Source organism: Centruroides sculpturatus, unplaced genomic scaffold, assembly GCF_000671375.1.
Source record: "Centruroides sculpturatus isolate CEXI.00-Female unplaced genomic scaffold, Cexi_2.0 scaffold360, whole genome shotgun sequence".
Taxonomy (NCBI): domain Eukaryota; kingdom Metazoa; phylum Arthropoda; class Arachnida; order Scorpiones; family Buthidae; genus Centruroides; species Centruroides sculpturatus.
The window spans coordinates 90,514-108,146 of NW_019384584.1; the positions used below are offsets into that span (position 1 = coordinate 90,514).

A 17,633-nucleotide genomic window follows, 5' to 3' on the forward strand; every position below is an offset into this window, starting at 1 on the left:
TCGGAATCTGTACTTAATAAACTTTTAAATTTGAAAATTTAAAAATCAATTTGTGTAGCTTTGAGACCAAAGGAATAGAAACGTTACAAAAGGTCTAGAGAAGCGCTCTATGCTTTCGCTCGATCCTCGTAATTCTTAAGAGTTCGAGAAGAGATTCTTTGTCTGTGCCATCGTATTTCATCTGCCATTCGTTCTGTTAAGACAGAATGCCATTCGTCATCCTCGCAGAGATCAATAAAATTTTAGTCTTCACACCTCATTACGCCCCCGATATCTTATTATATCCAATCTTTAGTTAGAAAACCAAAAACACTTTGGCCTCCCGCCTTGTAGTCTATTGAAAGTCTACTTATCGATGCGAATCAACGGCTGTTCGGCTGTTTAACTAATCGTAACATCCGTTCTTTCGCACGCGATAGTCGGGCATTTTACGTAACGTTCAGTTATATAGACTTGGGTTCGAAGGAGGGAGAAAGTGAGTTTGATAAAAATGTGGTATCTTTTGCTGCTGCTGTTGGGAGGGAGCTCGGCCTTCGAGTACGAAGACTGCGGTAAGTAAAACACGCCAGACTCTGCGTGTTTTACATACGCGATTTGAGATTTCCGGGTCTTTTTCAGGTATTCCCGACCAGAAGATCGCCTTCATTGACAGTCTGGTCATCAGTCCGGATCCGGCTACCATTCCAGGAGACATGACAGTCAGCGTCAAAATAAGAGTGACCGAAGACATTCCTCCGGGAGCCATAGTTAAGTTGAAGATCATCCGCCATATGAACATTTTCGGTCAAGCTATAGACTTGCCTCTACCTTGCTTGGGAGATATCGGTTCGTGGTAAGTGCCATCATTGCTCTTCCGTCTATTGCTTTTCCCTCTTCATCGAATCTATATTCGCAGCGATACCGAAGCCTGCAGATTTTTGAAAAGTCACGAGGAAAGGGCATGCCCCTTCTTTCCAGAAGATAAACCTTGCCAATGCCCCATAACGGCCGGAGATTACGTGGGTACGGATCTCGTGGTGCCCTTTCCGGATTTCGGACCTCTTCTCAACCAGTTGGTGGCGGTAAGTACGCGACGTTTCGCCCATCGAAAGACACGTGACCAATTACTGACCCTTTCTTTTATTCCCTCTCAACAGGGTAAGTACGAGTTTCAGTTCATCGTACAACACGGAGAGAGACAATTGGCTTGCGTTCGAGCTAAACTGGAGCTAGCCGCCAAAAAAGAATGAAAATACTCGAGAAGTCGGTTCGAAAACGTTCTTTCCTTCCTTTGTTCATGCAAATTACATTTTAAAACGTCCGAGTTTCTTTATTGTACAAAGTCCAATTATTAAACTGAACCTTATAATAAATGGCAATTTTCGAAAGAACAGAGTGTTTCTTGAATGGATTTTGCACAGCAGTTGACGGTATGTAAGAAGGGCATCTTGCAATAAAATCATTACGAGGTTCTTGTAAGGAAGAAAATCGTATAGATGGCGAGTCTAAACAAAGAAACGTGTCGAAGGGACACGAGGATGACCAAAAGTCAGTTACCGCTTTTTTTCGCTTTCCGATCTACACCGGCGTAGAGTGAGGATTTTGGATTAATTAACGGAATAAGGCAACCCATATTTAAGCGTTAAGTGAAAATGCAAAAAAAAAGAAAAAAAAGGTATTTTACTATCGAAAAAATCTCTTTGAAAGATAAAAAATCAAATAAAATTATAACAAATTGACATTTTTACACTAAAATTTTGTGATTTTGAGCAACGAATCACCGAGAAAAATGCATTCCAAACTCACACTTAAAAGAAAGAGTATTTTGTGTATAAAAAGTGAAAAGATGCACTGACTTTCTATTTTTCTTTTTCTAAACTTTCTATCAAAGTAAATTTGGACCTGGCCTCCGGTTTCGCGGATCGCGGTTATCTATTCTCAATTATTATCAATTGTCTTTTCCCGATAACCTATTTCCATTCAAAAATGTTCGAAAAAAAAAAACAAGTCTTCACTAATTCTTCTACGACGTCCAAGCCTAAATGGTTTCGTTTCGTCTTTACGTTACATTCTGCAACCTATCCTACAGACAATGCTAAAGATTTAAAAAAAAAAAAAAAAAACTGTACAAGTAGCGCCTGTACACGGTTAAACTTCGATATAGCGTCAACGAGACGTTCGACTCCCAAACTCAAACTACACTGTAGAAACTACACTGTATAATACTTAACGCTTCGCTTTAGCGCCACACTCAATTTAGTGTCGAGGTGAAATCGAAGTTTGGCGTTTATAAATTACTCAATATTATTAAGAAAACTGTATTTTTATTTATTTATTTTTTGTTATCTATCGTCGCCAAGTATTTTCAACTAAAGCAACGAAGAGATTAGTTTAAGTTAAATACTAAAAGGAGAACGAGGGCAGAATTAAACGACACGAACGTTAACAGGAGAAGACGACTTTAAGGAGTCGGGTAATGCCGTGCCCTGTCTCCGGTTACTTGAGTAACGACACCAATGCGTTAAAGGCGTCACGCGGTGCTAACTCCATCGCGTTACGACGCGAATCCCTCGATACACCGCCGTTGCCACCGGCGTAACTCCAAACTAGAAATGGGGGATTTACGAAATCCGTCGATAGAAACAGCGATAAAGACGGGGGTATTTTAGTAGGAATGATTCGATTAATTCCCTCGGGAAACAGAGCTTCGACGACAAAGAACGACCCGCTTACGGTTTTTGGAGTAGGAAAGAGGCTCGAATTTCGAAGGTCTCCTTCCAAAAAAGGAAATTTTGTCGCGCGCTTCTTTACGCCGTTGGAAAAGGTGCGCACGAAAAAACGGAAAGAGAAAACCCCTAATAGTTCCCAGAGATCGACACGGGTCGCATTTAATCGAAAGGATAATACCTTTTCGACACCCGTCCCCCGAGAAGACGAGAGTCGTTTATCTAAGACGTCACACAAAGAGGAGAATTACGTTCAGCGAGAGGAAGCGGAGGCGCAGGGGCGAGCCGGACGGAAACGAACCGACCGACGACGCACCCGGTGTCGGCGCGATGCTGGCGACGTTCCAGCCCAGTTTACGCGTCGCGTCGCGTCGGCGGCGCGAACCGTTTCCATCCGGAGGGTCCGGGCCGGGGGAAGGAGAGAGGCGGGCGGGCCGAGCGGGCCGCCGGCGGAAGGCGGCGGAGAGGGCGCCCGGACCGCCGGTTTATTCCGGTGCGGGATTCTTTTATCGCAGTCGAAGCGGCGGTAGAACTCGGACCATAAATAGAACCGTATTCCGGGAGTCGGTATTTCCAAATTAGGCAGGAAACTCGACTCTCGCCAGGAGAACTCCGTCGACCAAACGCGTACTTCTCCGAGGACGTTAACATCGAGCCGTCGGGGTCCGAACTCGATTCCCTGCCCCGACCGGAAGCAACTCGACGCACGATTTCCGGTGAGTATCCACTCCCCTTCCTTCCCTCCTCCTCCTCTTCCGTAACTCGTTGTTGCTGCTCGGATAGGATGCGGCCCGTACTCCGGGGATGCTGGAAGCGGTTAGGAGCGACGACCGCAGGGTGAGCGCGCCCATGCCGGCGGGAGGAAGGGAAGCGGAAGAGCCGGACGGCACTCTGCTCCACTCCATTCTCACCGAAGGACCCTCCGCCGTCTATCGACCCCCGTCGGACGGAAGCGATCCCTCCTCGCCCGCGTAAGTATTCTCCTCCTCTTCTCTAAGTCTCGACCCGGAATTCGGACGACAGCGACCTCTCTCTCTCTCTCTCTCCCGCGTTGAAACTATAACCGGAAGCGACCGCGTGAAGGAAATACCCTCTCGCGCTTATTCCCTCCACTTCCTACTTTTTAAATCGGCATTCGTTCGGCGCTACCTATTTGCTCTACGCTGGAGGTATCCGCGTTCGCCTATCCCCCCACTTCTAGGTAAGGGAGGCGGAAGCGGTAGTGTTCCGCTAGAATACAGTAGGCCTACGTCACTCCAACTTTCGTTTACAACAGAAAAAAATGAGCGTCCGGAAGAAGAAACGACAAAAAGTGGCGTCGGCGATAAATCGAAACGAATTTCGAGTGGCGCGGATTATTTTTCGTTTCCTTTTCTAGCCCGCCCGTCCGACATTTTTTACCATTTTCAAACGTGAGATCGCATCCTATAAAATTACGTAGGAAACTTATTAGTGCGCAAACTCCGCCACATCCCTGACTATTTCCTCTTCTCGTACGAAAATTCGAATAATCTCTTATCCCATTGGTTAGCTTCCGAGTTGTAATCGATTACATTGTAAATTCGATTGATTGCCTTCGAATTCGCCATTGGTTACTTCGAAATGTCTTCGTCACGACGACGGGCCTCGACTTTCCTTTTACCAAACTAGAATTTTTATAACTGTTGATGCCCGGTATTCACTGTATTTACACACTGTACTTCCATTCTACTCCGATTATTATTATGGCCGTCGAATTTTCACCTTCAGAATAAATATATTTTATTTTATATATCTATATTTTATTTACTCCCCGAATTTCTACTCCTTTTATGTTAATTTTGTATATTAGTACACAAACAACTACTCCATCGCATTTACCCATTTATTAATGGCGCTGCTATCATTTTTCTGGTAACGAGTAATTGTTTACTCTTGTACTAAATACTTCATCCATAAATATTTATTCGAGAACATTTGAAAATTATCCGAGATATTAATATGCAAGGTAACCCGAAAGTCGATTAACCGTTTTAAAAAAGTAAAAGCACTTTTTCCGGCAACAAAGTTAAAAAAACAGCACTGTTCTAAATGAGATCCTCCGTGTCAAATAGATAATTTACAATACATCTCTACTATTTTTTGGTTGACTATTCGCGTAACACTCTCGGTTAATCGATTTACGGGTCGCCCTGTACTTAGTAAGTTTCGACTTCGCTGTTTCTGCAATTTCTATAAAATTTTAGTGTTCTTCTTTAGTGGAAAATTGCAATTAGATTTTATAAACGTTTTAATATCGGATAAGAATACAATGAAATTTTGTAATCACTTTTTATATTACGTAATATTTTCTAATGTTCATTAATAAGTGCAACCTTTCATAAACACCGAGTTAAGTGTACTAGTATCTAGGAAACACGGTATAAAGTGTACTAGCTTGTTATAGAACATTATATTAAATGAGATTATAACCTTACAGCTGAATATAACATAATCAAAGCGTCGCTCACACACATTTACACGGTACCGATCTTCAATCTCAGGGAGATCAGAACGGCCCTACTAATCCGTAAGTTTACATATTTATACATTAGCTTATAAAGTTCATCGTCATAAGTTTACCTCACGAAGAAAAAGGAGTGCATTAATTCGTTACTTATACGGTAAACCGCGAGATAATCACGTGTTTAATAGCACGAATCTACTAAACACTTGATTATCTCGCGGTTTTATCTCGTACAAAATTGCGCCTTTCTGGGGCATAGATTTCATTTCATGAATAAGAAAAAAAAAAACACCAACTATTTGAAAAATGTTTTAGAATCTACGGCAAACAATTAAGATATTAAAGCAAGGAATATGTATGTTCGCTAAATGGGGGGAAAATTTACAAATAGGAAATACCAATGGACGAATTTCATAATTTCTGAAATGCCCATAGTTTTTTAAAGTAACTGTTTTTTTATTCGAGGTATTCATAATATTCTAATTTATATTTTTTTTATCGAAGTATTCGCCCATCTCTACTATAGTATATTATATAGGCCTATACAGTACATTACATTACACACTACAACGCGTGCTCAGTTTTTGCTTAATTTAACTTTTTGTTTAATCAAACGTCTTGTAATTTTTACAGAATGTTTTTCATGGGATACCCTTAGGTTAACTTCAGCCTATAAGGTAAAAAAACTTTTATGCGGTAGATAACTAATGGAGTAAGTTACTACGGCTCCCTTTTAATTTACAGGTAACCCCCGTATAACACGGCACTTCTATAGCACGGATTCGCTCTAACACGGTTCGAGAATTGGTACCATCCCCCGTATAACACGGCACTTCTATAGCACGGATTCGCTCTAACACGGTTCGAGAATTGGTACCATCCCCCGTATAACACGGTACTTTTATAGCACGGATTCACTCTAACACGATTCGAGAATTGGTACCATCCCCCGTATAACACGGTACTTTTATAGCACGGATTCACTATGACACGGTTCGAGAATTGGGTATAACCCTCGTACAACAGGAAATGTAATAAATTTTTACATACTTAAGTAATAATAGTTCACGAAAATTATTATTTTTGTGAACTATTAGTACTTAAGTATGTAAATTTTCTCTTCTCGCCTTCTGTCGATACACGTGGTCNAAATTTGACATAATGACTCGTGCATCTCTCTCATTCATTAAATTTGGTTGTAAACGATGTTGTCAAAGTAACGGTTAATTTTTTAACATTGTACAAGAATTGTACACGTTTTTTTCTACATCCCCTTAAAGATGGGATATACGAAATCGTAATATCACTGATTTAACATTGAAATCCGTGAGTAGTATAAAATGGGAGAGCGGAATAAAAATATCAAATATTTTAATGGATTTTTTAAAACTTCTGTCAACTATACAGAACTATCATAAAAACATACCAGTAAATTCGTATCGGTTGGGTTATAAATCTACTCGCGCCGCGTAATCGGGCAGGCGGCTAACAGCCCAGAACCGGTCCTGGATACAATTTGATGCGGTATACATGTAGCATCCACCCAAGGTCCTAGGCTTCTACCAGCTAAACCGGGTGAGATTGATGTTCTGTAAAGCGCATGCGCAAATCTGGCTTTTTGGATGCTGACGGTACGGCGCTTCCACTCCGCCACTAATATTCGAATATACAATAGCGATCTTATCTNAAAAAATTTTAATGAAGATATTTATCTTAATTATGAAAATATACTAGCATGTTTTTTAATTTTTGGAACCTAACCCTCCTTTTCGTATTAGTTCTTTGTTTCGTATAACACGGATTCGCATAACACGGCAATTTTTTGGAACGTAACTACCGTGTTATACGGGGGTTACCTGTACTTCATTTGTCTAATAACTAAATACTAGATTAGTACTGACCATGCCACTTTCTTTTCTCCCAGTACAAGTGGCAACATGGCGTTATCCATAGCCCGAACAATACTAATCAGATAAAACATGTTTTATAGTAGTCCTCGTTATATCGCCGTTTCTCTTGTCTTCCAAATACAAAACACGCCTTAAGTATAATTTTAAAAATAAGTTGCAATTGAATTTCTATTGTCATCCAATTATCGACCTCGAAGCTGTCATTGTATGAAATACAACCAATGACAACTGCATATTTGGTGCAGGATTTTCATATTAAAAAGAAAAAAAAAAGATACAGTGGGTGATCGGTTAACGAACACTTTCGCGAAAGATTTTTATGTTCGGACAACGAACACATGATCGGATAACGAACACCCCACAGAACAAACACAAGAAGAAGCGATGTAAAATAATAAATACCGATTGGTCTTCCCTTGTCTTCGGGCAACAATTCGTAACTTTTCGGAGTGCGGGAGACGTCGACATCGACGCTCAAGCCGGTATATACCGATCGGATAGTATTCCTCCGAACTTTGAAACATTGCCTTGTAATTCCAGCCTTTTATTTTTCTGACAAAACAATTCTTCTATGTATTCGCGATGTGTCGGGTAGGCACTCGTTAAGTTTTGCGTCTGTTTTTCTTTTCGAAAGGTGAGAGTATAATAGCAAAGGTAGAAAGTGGGCAGAAGATGCCTAATGTTGCTGGGCAGTATGGCGTGAACAGGTCTACAGTAGGCCGCAGTTCAATCTTATTTAAGAAAAATACTGTATAATTAAAAAGACTCAAGCAGCTTAAGGAGTAACAAAAATCACATCTGAGAAATAAAAAACATTGAAGAGCTCATAATGGAACCTGAAACGGATCTGACGACAGAAGAACGCCAAGAACTCTTGAATGAAGAACACCAAGAAACTCAGCGAGATATGTTTTCTTCTGAAAAAGAGGATTGATGCCGATATCTGTTATTAAAGATCCTTTGAAGAAGTGGGAGGATGTCAGAACAACGGTCTTAGAATGGCATCCAAAGCAGGTTGAGGCTTGGAGATTTCTACAATTGTAATACTATTAATTACTTATGAAAAATCCTGAAGAAGAGAGAAAAGCAATCGACATTAGACAGATTCTTTAACCCTTTCAAACGGAAAAAAGAAGACTAATAAAAATGCAAGACTGTGTATGTATGTATTTTTATTATTCCATATAAATAAACGTAGTAAGAATATATATATTTTGTTTTTGGGGGTTTAAATTAAATTTTTGGGGGTTTAAAATAAACGAATTAATTAAATTCCCATTGAAACCTATGGTAAATCGATAATCGGTTAACAAACAATTCGGATAGCGAACAGAGTCTTGGAACGGATTATGTTCGTTAACCGATCACCTACTATATATTCATTTTTCAATATATTATTAGGTCGAGTGTATCCTCCACTTAAATAAATTTAAACAATACAGGAATTCGATTCACAGAAATTAAGTTTTGTAAAAATTTTACACATTTTAAAACAGATCTTCAAGTTGTGGCCCGAAGATGGTCTATTTTTAAGGTTGAAAGTTGTAGCATTAGTAGCGAGGTTGCGGCCGAAGTTTTCATCTGTAAAACGTGAATGTTGAACGTCGAACGTCGAACGTCGAGCGGCGCTCAACGTTCAACATTCACGTTTTACAGATGAAAAATTCGGCCGCAACCTCGCTATTAATTCAATAAACGAAAATCTCGGGCAAGAACATAACTTTTTTTCAAATCTGTGGGGGAAAATCATCCCGAAGTTCTGAATTCGCCCCGTATTTAGGACAAGTCTACGGGAAATTACGAGTTACGAGTCTGAAGACCACACCTGCCCAATGTGTAGAAATTTACTAAAGAAATTAAGTTACCACTTTCTTGGCCCAAAGTCTTCAATTTTATGATGGTTATAACAAATGTTTTTTTACAGTTTAAATACAGGGTGTCCCAAGTTTCCATACAAAGGTGAAATGTAACTTTATTCACAAAACATTAAAATGTCAGCATTAAGATTTATATCAGTGGATTGATGGAGTAAGGCAACGGAACACACGGGTGATGTACCAATGGAATAATTTCTAGCAGGACTTCCTATGTAGAAACTGGTTTGTTTAGGTGTTAGACACACGACGAAACGCCAGAACACTGCACAGTGGCCAGCCTTTTGGTCAGGCACGAACCAGTGTTAAATGGTTTTATTTTTTCAGCCACTGGTGGACTTGATTTGTGTCACTGTATGGAGACTTTTGGGATACCCTGTATAAATTAAAATTAATAAATGCCAAGTAACGTTGTATTTCAGTCTCATTCCTCAGTCTTAGATTTTTTAGGTATAATTTTTTAGTTTTAGCAAATTAAAACCATGCTAATGCAAGTAGCTATACTCAATTGTGCTGTGATAATACACTGTAGTGTAAATACTGTATACTAGGTTTACACAACTCAACTATCGCCCGATAGTAGGGCATATTGTAGCCACATAGCAACATTTTCACTGCGATTTCTTCATTAATGTTTAATTGTATGTTCACTTGTTGTGTCATACGGTATTGTGGCTAGAACTGCTGTTTAAGTGTTTATTGTTTAATTGATAGACGTATAATAATATTTAATTATTAATATATAAACTGGAGTTTCTCCAATCTGTAATTGCTTGCTTCCGACACAATATTTAATTAATTACGTATTTAAATGGTACCTCGTCTGTTGGTGGCTTCCATTCACTTCTCTCTTCTGTATAAGGCCACTTGGAAATTCGCTGAAACTTCTTTTTTTTATGGAACTAGTCGAACAACGCCGTTTCCAGTTAAATCCGGTGTAAATTTAAATAAGCAATTATATTTTCCGCCTTTTTACTTACTTTGCGTCCAGACGACACTTGGAATTGCCGCCATGTTTGGCTTTTAACATCACCTACCGGGAAATTTCGTTGAGAGAATTTAATATGGTCGCCATTAGAATAAGTTATATTATTTTAATTTATTGTATTATTTCTAGTTTTTTAAACCGTTATAAAAGCTAAGGAGTGTTCGACCTTAACAATTTATTTTATGCTACTGTTCAAAATTACTCCGTTTAAGAAAAGCGAGTAATTCTTCAAATTTCTGTACCATTGTTTGATAAATCGCTACGCTTGTTTTTTTTTTTACAATTTAAAGATGTGGTGAACATATTTAACCTGCAACGGAAACGGGTAACCCGCTTTCCTTAACNCATATAAATAAACGTAGTAAGAATATATATATTTTGTTTTTGGGGGTTTAAATTAAATTTTTGGGGGTTTAAAATAAACGAATTAATTAAATTCCCATTGAAACCTATGGTAAATCGATAATCGGTTAACAAACAATTCGGATAGCGAACAGAGTCTTGGAACGGATTATGTTCGTTAACCGATCACCTACTATATATTCATTTTTCAATATATTATTAGGTCGAGTGTATCCTCCACTTAAATAAATTTAAACAATACAGGAATTCGATTCACAGAAATTAAGTTTTGTAAAAATTTTACACATTTTAAAACAGATCTTCAAGTTGTGGCCCGAAGATGGTCTATTTTTAAGGTTGAAAGTTGTAGCATTAGTAGCGAGGTTGCGGCCGAAGTTTTCATCTGTAAAACGTGAATGTTGAACGTCGAACGTCGAACGTCGAGCGGCGCTCAACGTTCAACATTCACGTTTTACAGATGAAAAATTCGGCCGCAACCTCGCTATTAATTCAATAAACGAAAATCTCGGGCAAGAACATAACTTTTTTTCAAATCTGTGGGGGAAAATCATCCCGAAGTTCTGAATTCGCCCCGTATTTAGGACAAGTCTACGGGAAATTACGAGTTACGAGTCTGAAGACCACACCTGCCCAATGTGTAGAAATTTACTAAAGAAATTAAGTTACCACTTTCTTGGCCCAAAGTCTTCAATTTTATGATGGTTATAACAAATGTTTTTTTACAGTTTAAATACAGGGTGTCCCAAGTTTCCATACAAAGGTGAAATGTAACTTTATTCACAAAACATTAAAATGTCAGCATTAAGATTTATATCAGTGGATTGATGGAGTAAGGCAACGGAACACACGGGTGATGTACCAATGGAATAATTTCTAGCAGGACTTCCTATGTAGAAACTGGATTGTTTAGGTGTTAGACCCCCGAAGAAACGCTAGAACACTGCACGGTGGCCAGCCCTTTGGTCAGGCACGAACCAGTGTTAAATGGTTTTATTTTTTCAGCCACTGGTGGACTTGATTTGTGTCACTGTATGGAGACTTTTGGGATACCCTGTATAAATTAAAATTAATAAATGCCAAGTAACGTTGTATTTCAGTCTCATTCCTCAGTCTTAGATTTTTTAGGTATAATTTTTTAGTTTTAGCAAATTAAAACCATGCTAATGCAAGTAGCTATACTCAATTGTGCTGTGATAATACACTGTAGTGTAAATACTGTATACTAGGTTTACACAACTCAACTATCGCCCGATAGTAGGGCATATTGTAGCCACATAGCAACATTTTCACTGCGATTTCTTCATTAATGTTTAATTGTATGTTCACTTGTTGTGTCATACGGTATTGTGGCTAGAACTGCTGTTTAAGTGTTTATTGTTTAATTGATAGACGTATAATAATATTTAATTATTAATATATAAACTGGAGTTTCTCCAATCTGTAATTGCTTGCTTCCGACACAATATTTAATTAATTACGTATTTAAATGGTACCTCGTCTGTTGGTGGCTTCCATTCACTTCTCTCTTCTGTATAAGGCCACTTGGAAATTCGCTGAAACTTCTTTTTTTTATGGAACTAGTCGAACAACGCCGTTTCCAGTTAAATCCGGTGTAAATTTAAATAAGCAATTATATTTTCCGCCTTTTTACTTACTTTGCGTCCAGACGACACTTGGAATTGCCGCCATGTTTGGCTTTTAACATCACCTACCGGGAAATTTCGTTGAGAGAATTTAATATGGTCGCCATTAGAATAAGTTATATTATTTTAATTTATTGTATTATTTCTAGTTTTTTAAACCGTTATAAAAGCTAAGGAGTGTTCGACCTTAACAATTTATTTTATGCTACTGTTCAAAATTACTCCGTTTAAGAAAAGCGAGTAATTCTTCAAATTTCTGTACCATTGTTTGATAAATCGCTACGCTTGTTTTTTTTTTTACAATTTAAAGATGTGGTGAACATATTTAACCTGCAACGGAAACGGGTAACCCGCTTTCCTTAACTGTTATCGCCACACACGATGTACACAAATTTGCGTTAACGTCCGACCTGCCACGTTACAAAACACGTGTCGGAAGTAGACTATTATTACATCAATTTGACGTAATTTCTTACACTTCCGATTAAACAAACTACAGGTATGACGTTACATCCGTTGACTTAGAACCGTACGCTATCCTAACCAAACGGATGTAACGTCATTTTACGATGCGAATCTCAATGAATATACTGCATGTTAAAAAATACCTCTCCGTGATTCCGGGCATTTCTACCCATAACCTGTGTTAATTAGCGCCAATTTTGATTCCGGTGCGTTCTTTAAAAATGCATTCCCTTAGATAAAGGATATTTTTTGAAGAAGGCCCTTTTAATATTCGAGACGAAGCGAGAAGAAAACCCCTTAAAGACGTCTTTCCCTATCGTAGAATGCAGACGGTCGTTGATATTAATAGCTGAGAATTGTCTTCCATCCGACACGTGACTTCTGTCATTTCGAAACGTATGCCGACCTCGTTAGTTTTAACTTTTCGATAGCATCACTCCGATTAGTCCGTTGATATTGCAAATTCTAGTACGAGGTCCTAATAGGCTTAAAGAGCGCCAAAAGGCCAACGGAGGAAAACTGTTGACGGCGTAAAATGTAACTGGATTTTTTTTTCGTATTTTTGCGTAAAGCGAAGGGCAAAAGCTCGAAATATCTTTCGTGGAACGAATGTTTCCAGTGAATGACTCACTTCCTCCTCATATAATATTAATATTCATGCCAAAACGTGCATTTGTCCATATCTCCGAGTTACGCACTATTCAAAAATAAAGTGCGTAACTTCGCATTATCATCGTAAAAAAAAATTGAAGTTGCATGGAAAGACTGACTTCTAATTTTAAATTGTATTGCAAAACTTTTGCTTAAATTAAAACAGTGTGATGTGACGTCGCGTTATTCACGAAGACGTACCAATTGTTCCAATTCACTTGGAACGTTTTATATAACAACAGAAACGGGAACAAAATTTATTACACATATTTAAAATGGAAGAAAACAACTTTTAGTCCATTGTCACGCCGTAGGAATACAAAAACACACATGCTACGGGAACACAACGCCACGCAGCAGAGTTGATTTTCTTATATAGGGCCTTCCCCTAAATAGGTAAAGTTGCCAAAACGTTCCTCTGACGTAGCTATAACTGTAGGAATGCCAACTTTCAGAGCACAAATTCCGAACACGGTGTGAAAAAACACCAATTTGATAAACTAATAAGCGAAACAAAACCAGAAAGCAGCTTAAAACGTTCTTTTCTTCCGAACATGATGATGATGATGATGATGATGATAGTTAAAGCATCAGCCTACCTCTCTGAAGGCCGGGCGAACAATTCCAGGAAGTTTTCATAGGGTGTTCCCGTTTTGGATATGCGAGGCTTCGTCGCTCACTACTCTACCTCCTCCATTGTGGGTGGGGCCGAATATACTATAAAGTTGAAAAAAGGCATTCTTAGTGCTCACGTTAAAGAGAAAAATAATCAAAAACAAAGTAGCAGGAATGAAGATAATTCAGATTACAACTAGGAATGTCAACTTATAGAGAAAAATCGAGCTGAAAAGAAAACACAAACACACCTATACACAAACACCCATTCTTCAGATTTCCGAACAATTTTTAAAAAATAATTGAAGTTCCAAATAGTAGGCATCCCTATACAATTGTGTTTGTGGTATAAAAAAGGACAAAGACGAAGACTAAGCTTTGTGTTTACTTCTGTTTCAAGTATTTTTACAGGTTATTTCGAAATTATACTCAATAATTCGCGTATATGTGCATGTTTAATAATTAGGAACAAATATAAACAAATCGTCACACCTTTTTTGTCTCTGATGTTCGCTTCTAATCAAATCGATAATGATTCCACGTCTCTAATTTCTTTGTACAGCAGTTGTATTCTTTCCAAGAATAATCGCTCAAAGTATTCTTTTTTTTTAATGGTCTTAATTATTTTAAAAGTTTATCGGAACAATCTCTTAACAAAACACCGTGGATATTTATTTTTAGATTGTCTACGTTAAGCAATAACGTTACGCGCTTCGCATTCATTACTCATCAAGTGTTCTTTCTCCAACACAAGTCATAGGAATTGACAGGCTGAAAGGAAATCTTCTACTTAAAAAAAAAAGTTCGTTATAAACGGAATCGAAACCAATTGATTAGGTTAATGTATGCATTACAGATCCTCCATATAACGAAATTATGGAGTAAGCGATGCGTCACAAATGAAGATTATTTAAAAACCAGCTTGTATTGTGTGTTTTAATTCTTTCTGCCCCGTGAGCACTAAAAGGGCCTTTTTCACAAGCCCATTATGGATTCGGCCCATTCCAGGTCCACAATGGAGCGGCCGGTTTGTATTGTGTTAAATACGAGAAAAACAAACACTACCAGCGAGTGAACATAAATACAGCAGCCACGCCGCCTAATGGACATTCTGCACGCTAATCTGATTGATTCTCAGTGAATTTGATGCTCGGATAAAGCGAATTTACTTCGTACTTTCCGAATTACGTTGTATCGGGTCTTTAATCAACAATTCATATAAATTTACTTATATATATAATGCGTTAATTCGTAACTTATATTCTATCAGAATTTATAAGGAATAGAAGGGAAATTACACAGATAAAACACCCGATTTTTCCAGAAGGAAATTTCAAAGGGGAATGGAAACAATTCGATCGAGCACCCAGCGAGAGAGAGGTCCTAATTTTATCGCGCCGACGAACGCCGATAGGAGAAGGTTGGGAAGGCGAGAAAGCGCGTGACGATAGGGGTTTGCCCGGAGCGATATTCTGATAGCAAATCATTGTTTCAGAGATTTAGAGAACGGAATCGATTTCGGATATTCACAAAAATTTTTCCACATCGCCGACGGAAACCTGTACAGTGTCTTTTCTCCATTGCAAGGTAGAAGCTACGGAGGAAAGCCCTCCTTCCTCAGGAAGCAGCAGTGCGTGGTCAGGGAGTCGCAGGGACGAGGAAGGAAGAACCCCAAGAGAGGACTCAAGTTCCACAACTTCCTGCCCTCCGAGAGCATCACTTCGGAGAAGGAAGACAAGTCCCTCTCCGGAGAGGGAGAAATCTGGAAGGTGCACGCCGAATGTCGTCTGAGGGAAGAACACGGAACCAAACAAATCATGGTCTCCAATTGGTCGGTTTCCGAAGGAAACGCCTCCGACCCTCGCCATCCCGAAGATCCCTCAGTTTCTCCTGCCGTGGAGGCACTTCGCGCCGTTCGGCTGGACAGGGGCCCCGGCCCCTCCTTTTCCTCCAAGGGAACCGAACTGAACGCAATCGTGGACAGGCTGGGCTCCGCGCCCAGATCGATTCATCCGACCGAACTTCGTCTTCGCCGACCCTGTCCTTCCCCCAAGAGTTCCTCGCGTGCCCACAAGTCGCCAGGCGGGTGCACCGCCCCCCGCGGCAGTCGCAGAAAACGGCGCAAGCCCCTGCGAACGCGCAAGGTGGTTCCCTATCACCAATACCTGTCCATGTTAGAGGACGACCAGGCCGCACCGCTGGACCTGTCGCGTCGCTCTCTTTCGCCCTCCTCCGAAGACACCGAAGGTCCCGCGCCTTCCGATTTACCGGACGGGGTCCCGCCGCCCGCTACCGCGTCGGAAGACAGCCAACGGCTTTCGGACTCCGCAGAACCCATGGGAAGCTCCGTTTCGATGGGCATTGCCCAAATTCCCGTTTATCCGTGCCCGGTGCGCATCTGCATCCGACCCGTCCCCGTCACCGTCCCGGACTCGAGTCGAAGGGTGTCGGTGACGCCTCCCGAGACTCCGACGGGAGGGACCAAGACCCGATCCACTCTCCCTTCGTCGCAGGGATGGGAGACGGGGGTTCGGGCACCCGGGGATGCGGATGATCGACGCGGAACGCCCCGACCCAAAGCCAGATCCAATCAAAGGACCATCATCCGGAAGAAGCTGGAAGACACTTTCCGTCAAAACGGGTTTCTGGTCAAGACCAAGCAGGTGTCAGACGGCGAGGCTACCTTCTGTAAGTTCCGCCAGCTGAAAAAGTACACCAGGTACTACCTGAAGAGCTGGCAGGACCATCTTCCGGAGGAGGTGCACAAGCTGTGGAAGGGTTTCCTCCCGCCCAAAACCGCCATTCCGGCCAACGGGGCCGGAAAGAGAGAGGAGTGCAAAGCAGTGGCGGAATAGTCGCGTTTCCGCCTTTTCCGCGCATGTTGTTCTTTCGCCCTCCGTCCGAAGAAGCGCCCGAAGGCGTTGCCTGTAAATAATTATGTACAGTATTTATATAAAATAGGCGGAATGGAGCTCCCGCCCGGTCTTTCCTCGCCCATGGAGGAATCACATAAAATATTCCCGATAGTGACGTATTCAAAAGACGTGTACAGTATTGTGAAAAGGACTGTTTGTTTTCGCGTTCGATGTATCGTTTACGCGTCGGCCTCCGTCTCGGTTTTGTCGTTCCGAAAAATGTATTTTTACAGTTTGAGCAGAAATAGAATAAATGGATCGTCGGATTAATTCGTCCGACCGTCCTACTTATTATTTTGTTTTTTGTTAATAATAATAATAATGAATTCGAACCGAAAACGGGCAAGGATAAAGGAACGATTTCCTTGTCGAATCCACTGTTTTTAGTTAGAAGGAATGTCGTCGGGAATATCCAGCGGTTCCCAAACTTACAACTATGGACCCCTTCAAAAATCAAGAAATGTTTGAGGACCCTTATGTATATGCAGTGTTTATGTGTCTGTATATATGTAGGCCTACAGTGTGAACACTACGTTTTCAGAAATAAAAATTTATTGAACGATTCGTACCCAAATTAGTGTGGAAGGAAGCGACTTGTAGACATGAGGTAAAGGCTATGGGCTAGGTCGTATACATCATACTGGATAAAATGAGAAGATCCTCTTACCAATACAGTATTAACTTTGGTAAATCAAAATTGAATCTGCATAATCCGATTTACAATAGACAATTTGGATCAGTCCTTTGCATCTCTTGACCATAATTTTGTCCATTACATGCATTTCCTATATACAACACGAAGGAACCACTCAACCATAATGTTAAGGAGAACTAATGCTTCATAAGGGCATTAGTTCTCCTTACTGTGGCCAATTCAGTAGTAAAGATTATTTTTCAATTAGTGAAATGTGTTTTGCTTAGATGAAAACTACTTGTCTCATTTACACATTTATGCTACAAGTTACTTATGACGCTAAGATAGATAAAGATAATGAGTATGAATACTATACATAGAAATT

General features: G+C 40.1%; 2 protein-coding genes across 3 annotated transcripts; both read left to right on the forward strand.

Moving 5' to 3' along the window:
- The first annotated feature begins 428 nt into the window (after nucleotides 1-428).
- Nucleotides 429-1,370, forward strand: LOC111624530 (ganglioside GM2 activator-like). The gene is made up of 4 exons (XM_023367393.1): nucleotides 429-551; nucleotides 619-832; nucleotides 896-1,061; nucleotides 1,137-1,370. The coding sequence occupies exons 1-4, from the start codon at nucleotides 491-493 to the stop codon at nucleotides 1,227-1,229; spliced, it is 534 nt and encodes a 177-aa protein (XP_023223161.1). The 5' UTR covers nucleotides 429-490; the 3' UTR covers nucleotides 1,230-1,370.
- Nucleotides 1,371-2,871: 1,501 nt separating this feature from the next.
- On the forward strand, nucleotides 2,872-17,581 carry LOC111624528. Of its 2 annotated transcripts, none has more exons than XM_023367389.1 (3): nucleotides 2,872-3,421; nucleotides 3,489-3,676; nucleotides 15,195-17,581. In XM_023367389.1, the coding sequence occupies exons 2-3, from the start codon at nucleotides 3,510-3,512 to the stop codon at nucleotides 16,552-16,554; spliced, it is 1,527 nt and encodes a 508-aa protein (XP_023223157.1). In that variant the 5' UTR covers nucleotides 2,872-3,421; nucleotides 3,489-3,509; the 3' UTR covers nucleotides 16,555-17,581. The 2 variants fall into 2 exon arrangements, with proteins under 2 accessions (XP_023223157.1, XP_023223158.1); XM_023367390.1 differs by having other exon boundaries at nucleotides 15,291-17,581.
- The last annotated feature ends 52 nt before the right edge of the window (nucleotides 17,582-17,633 follow it).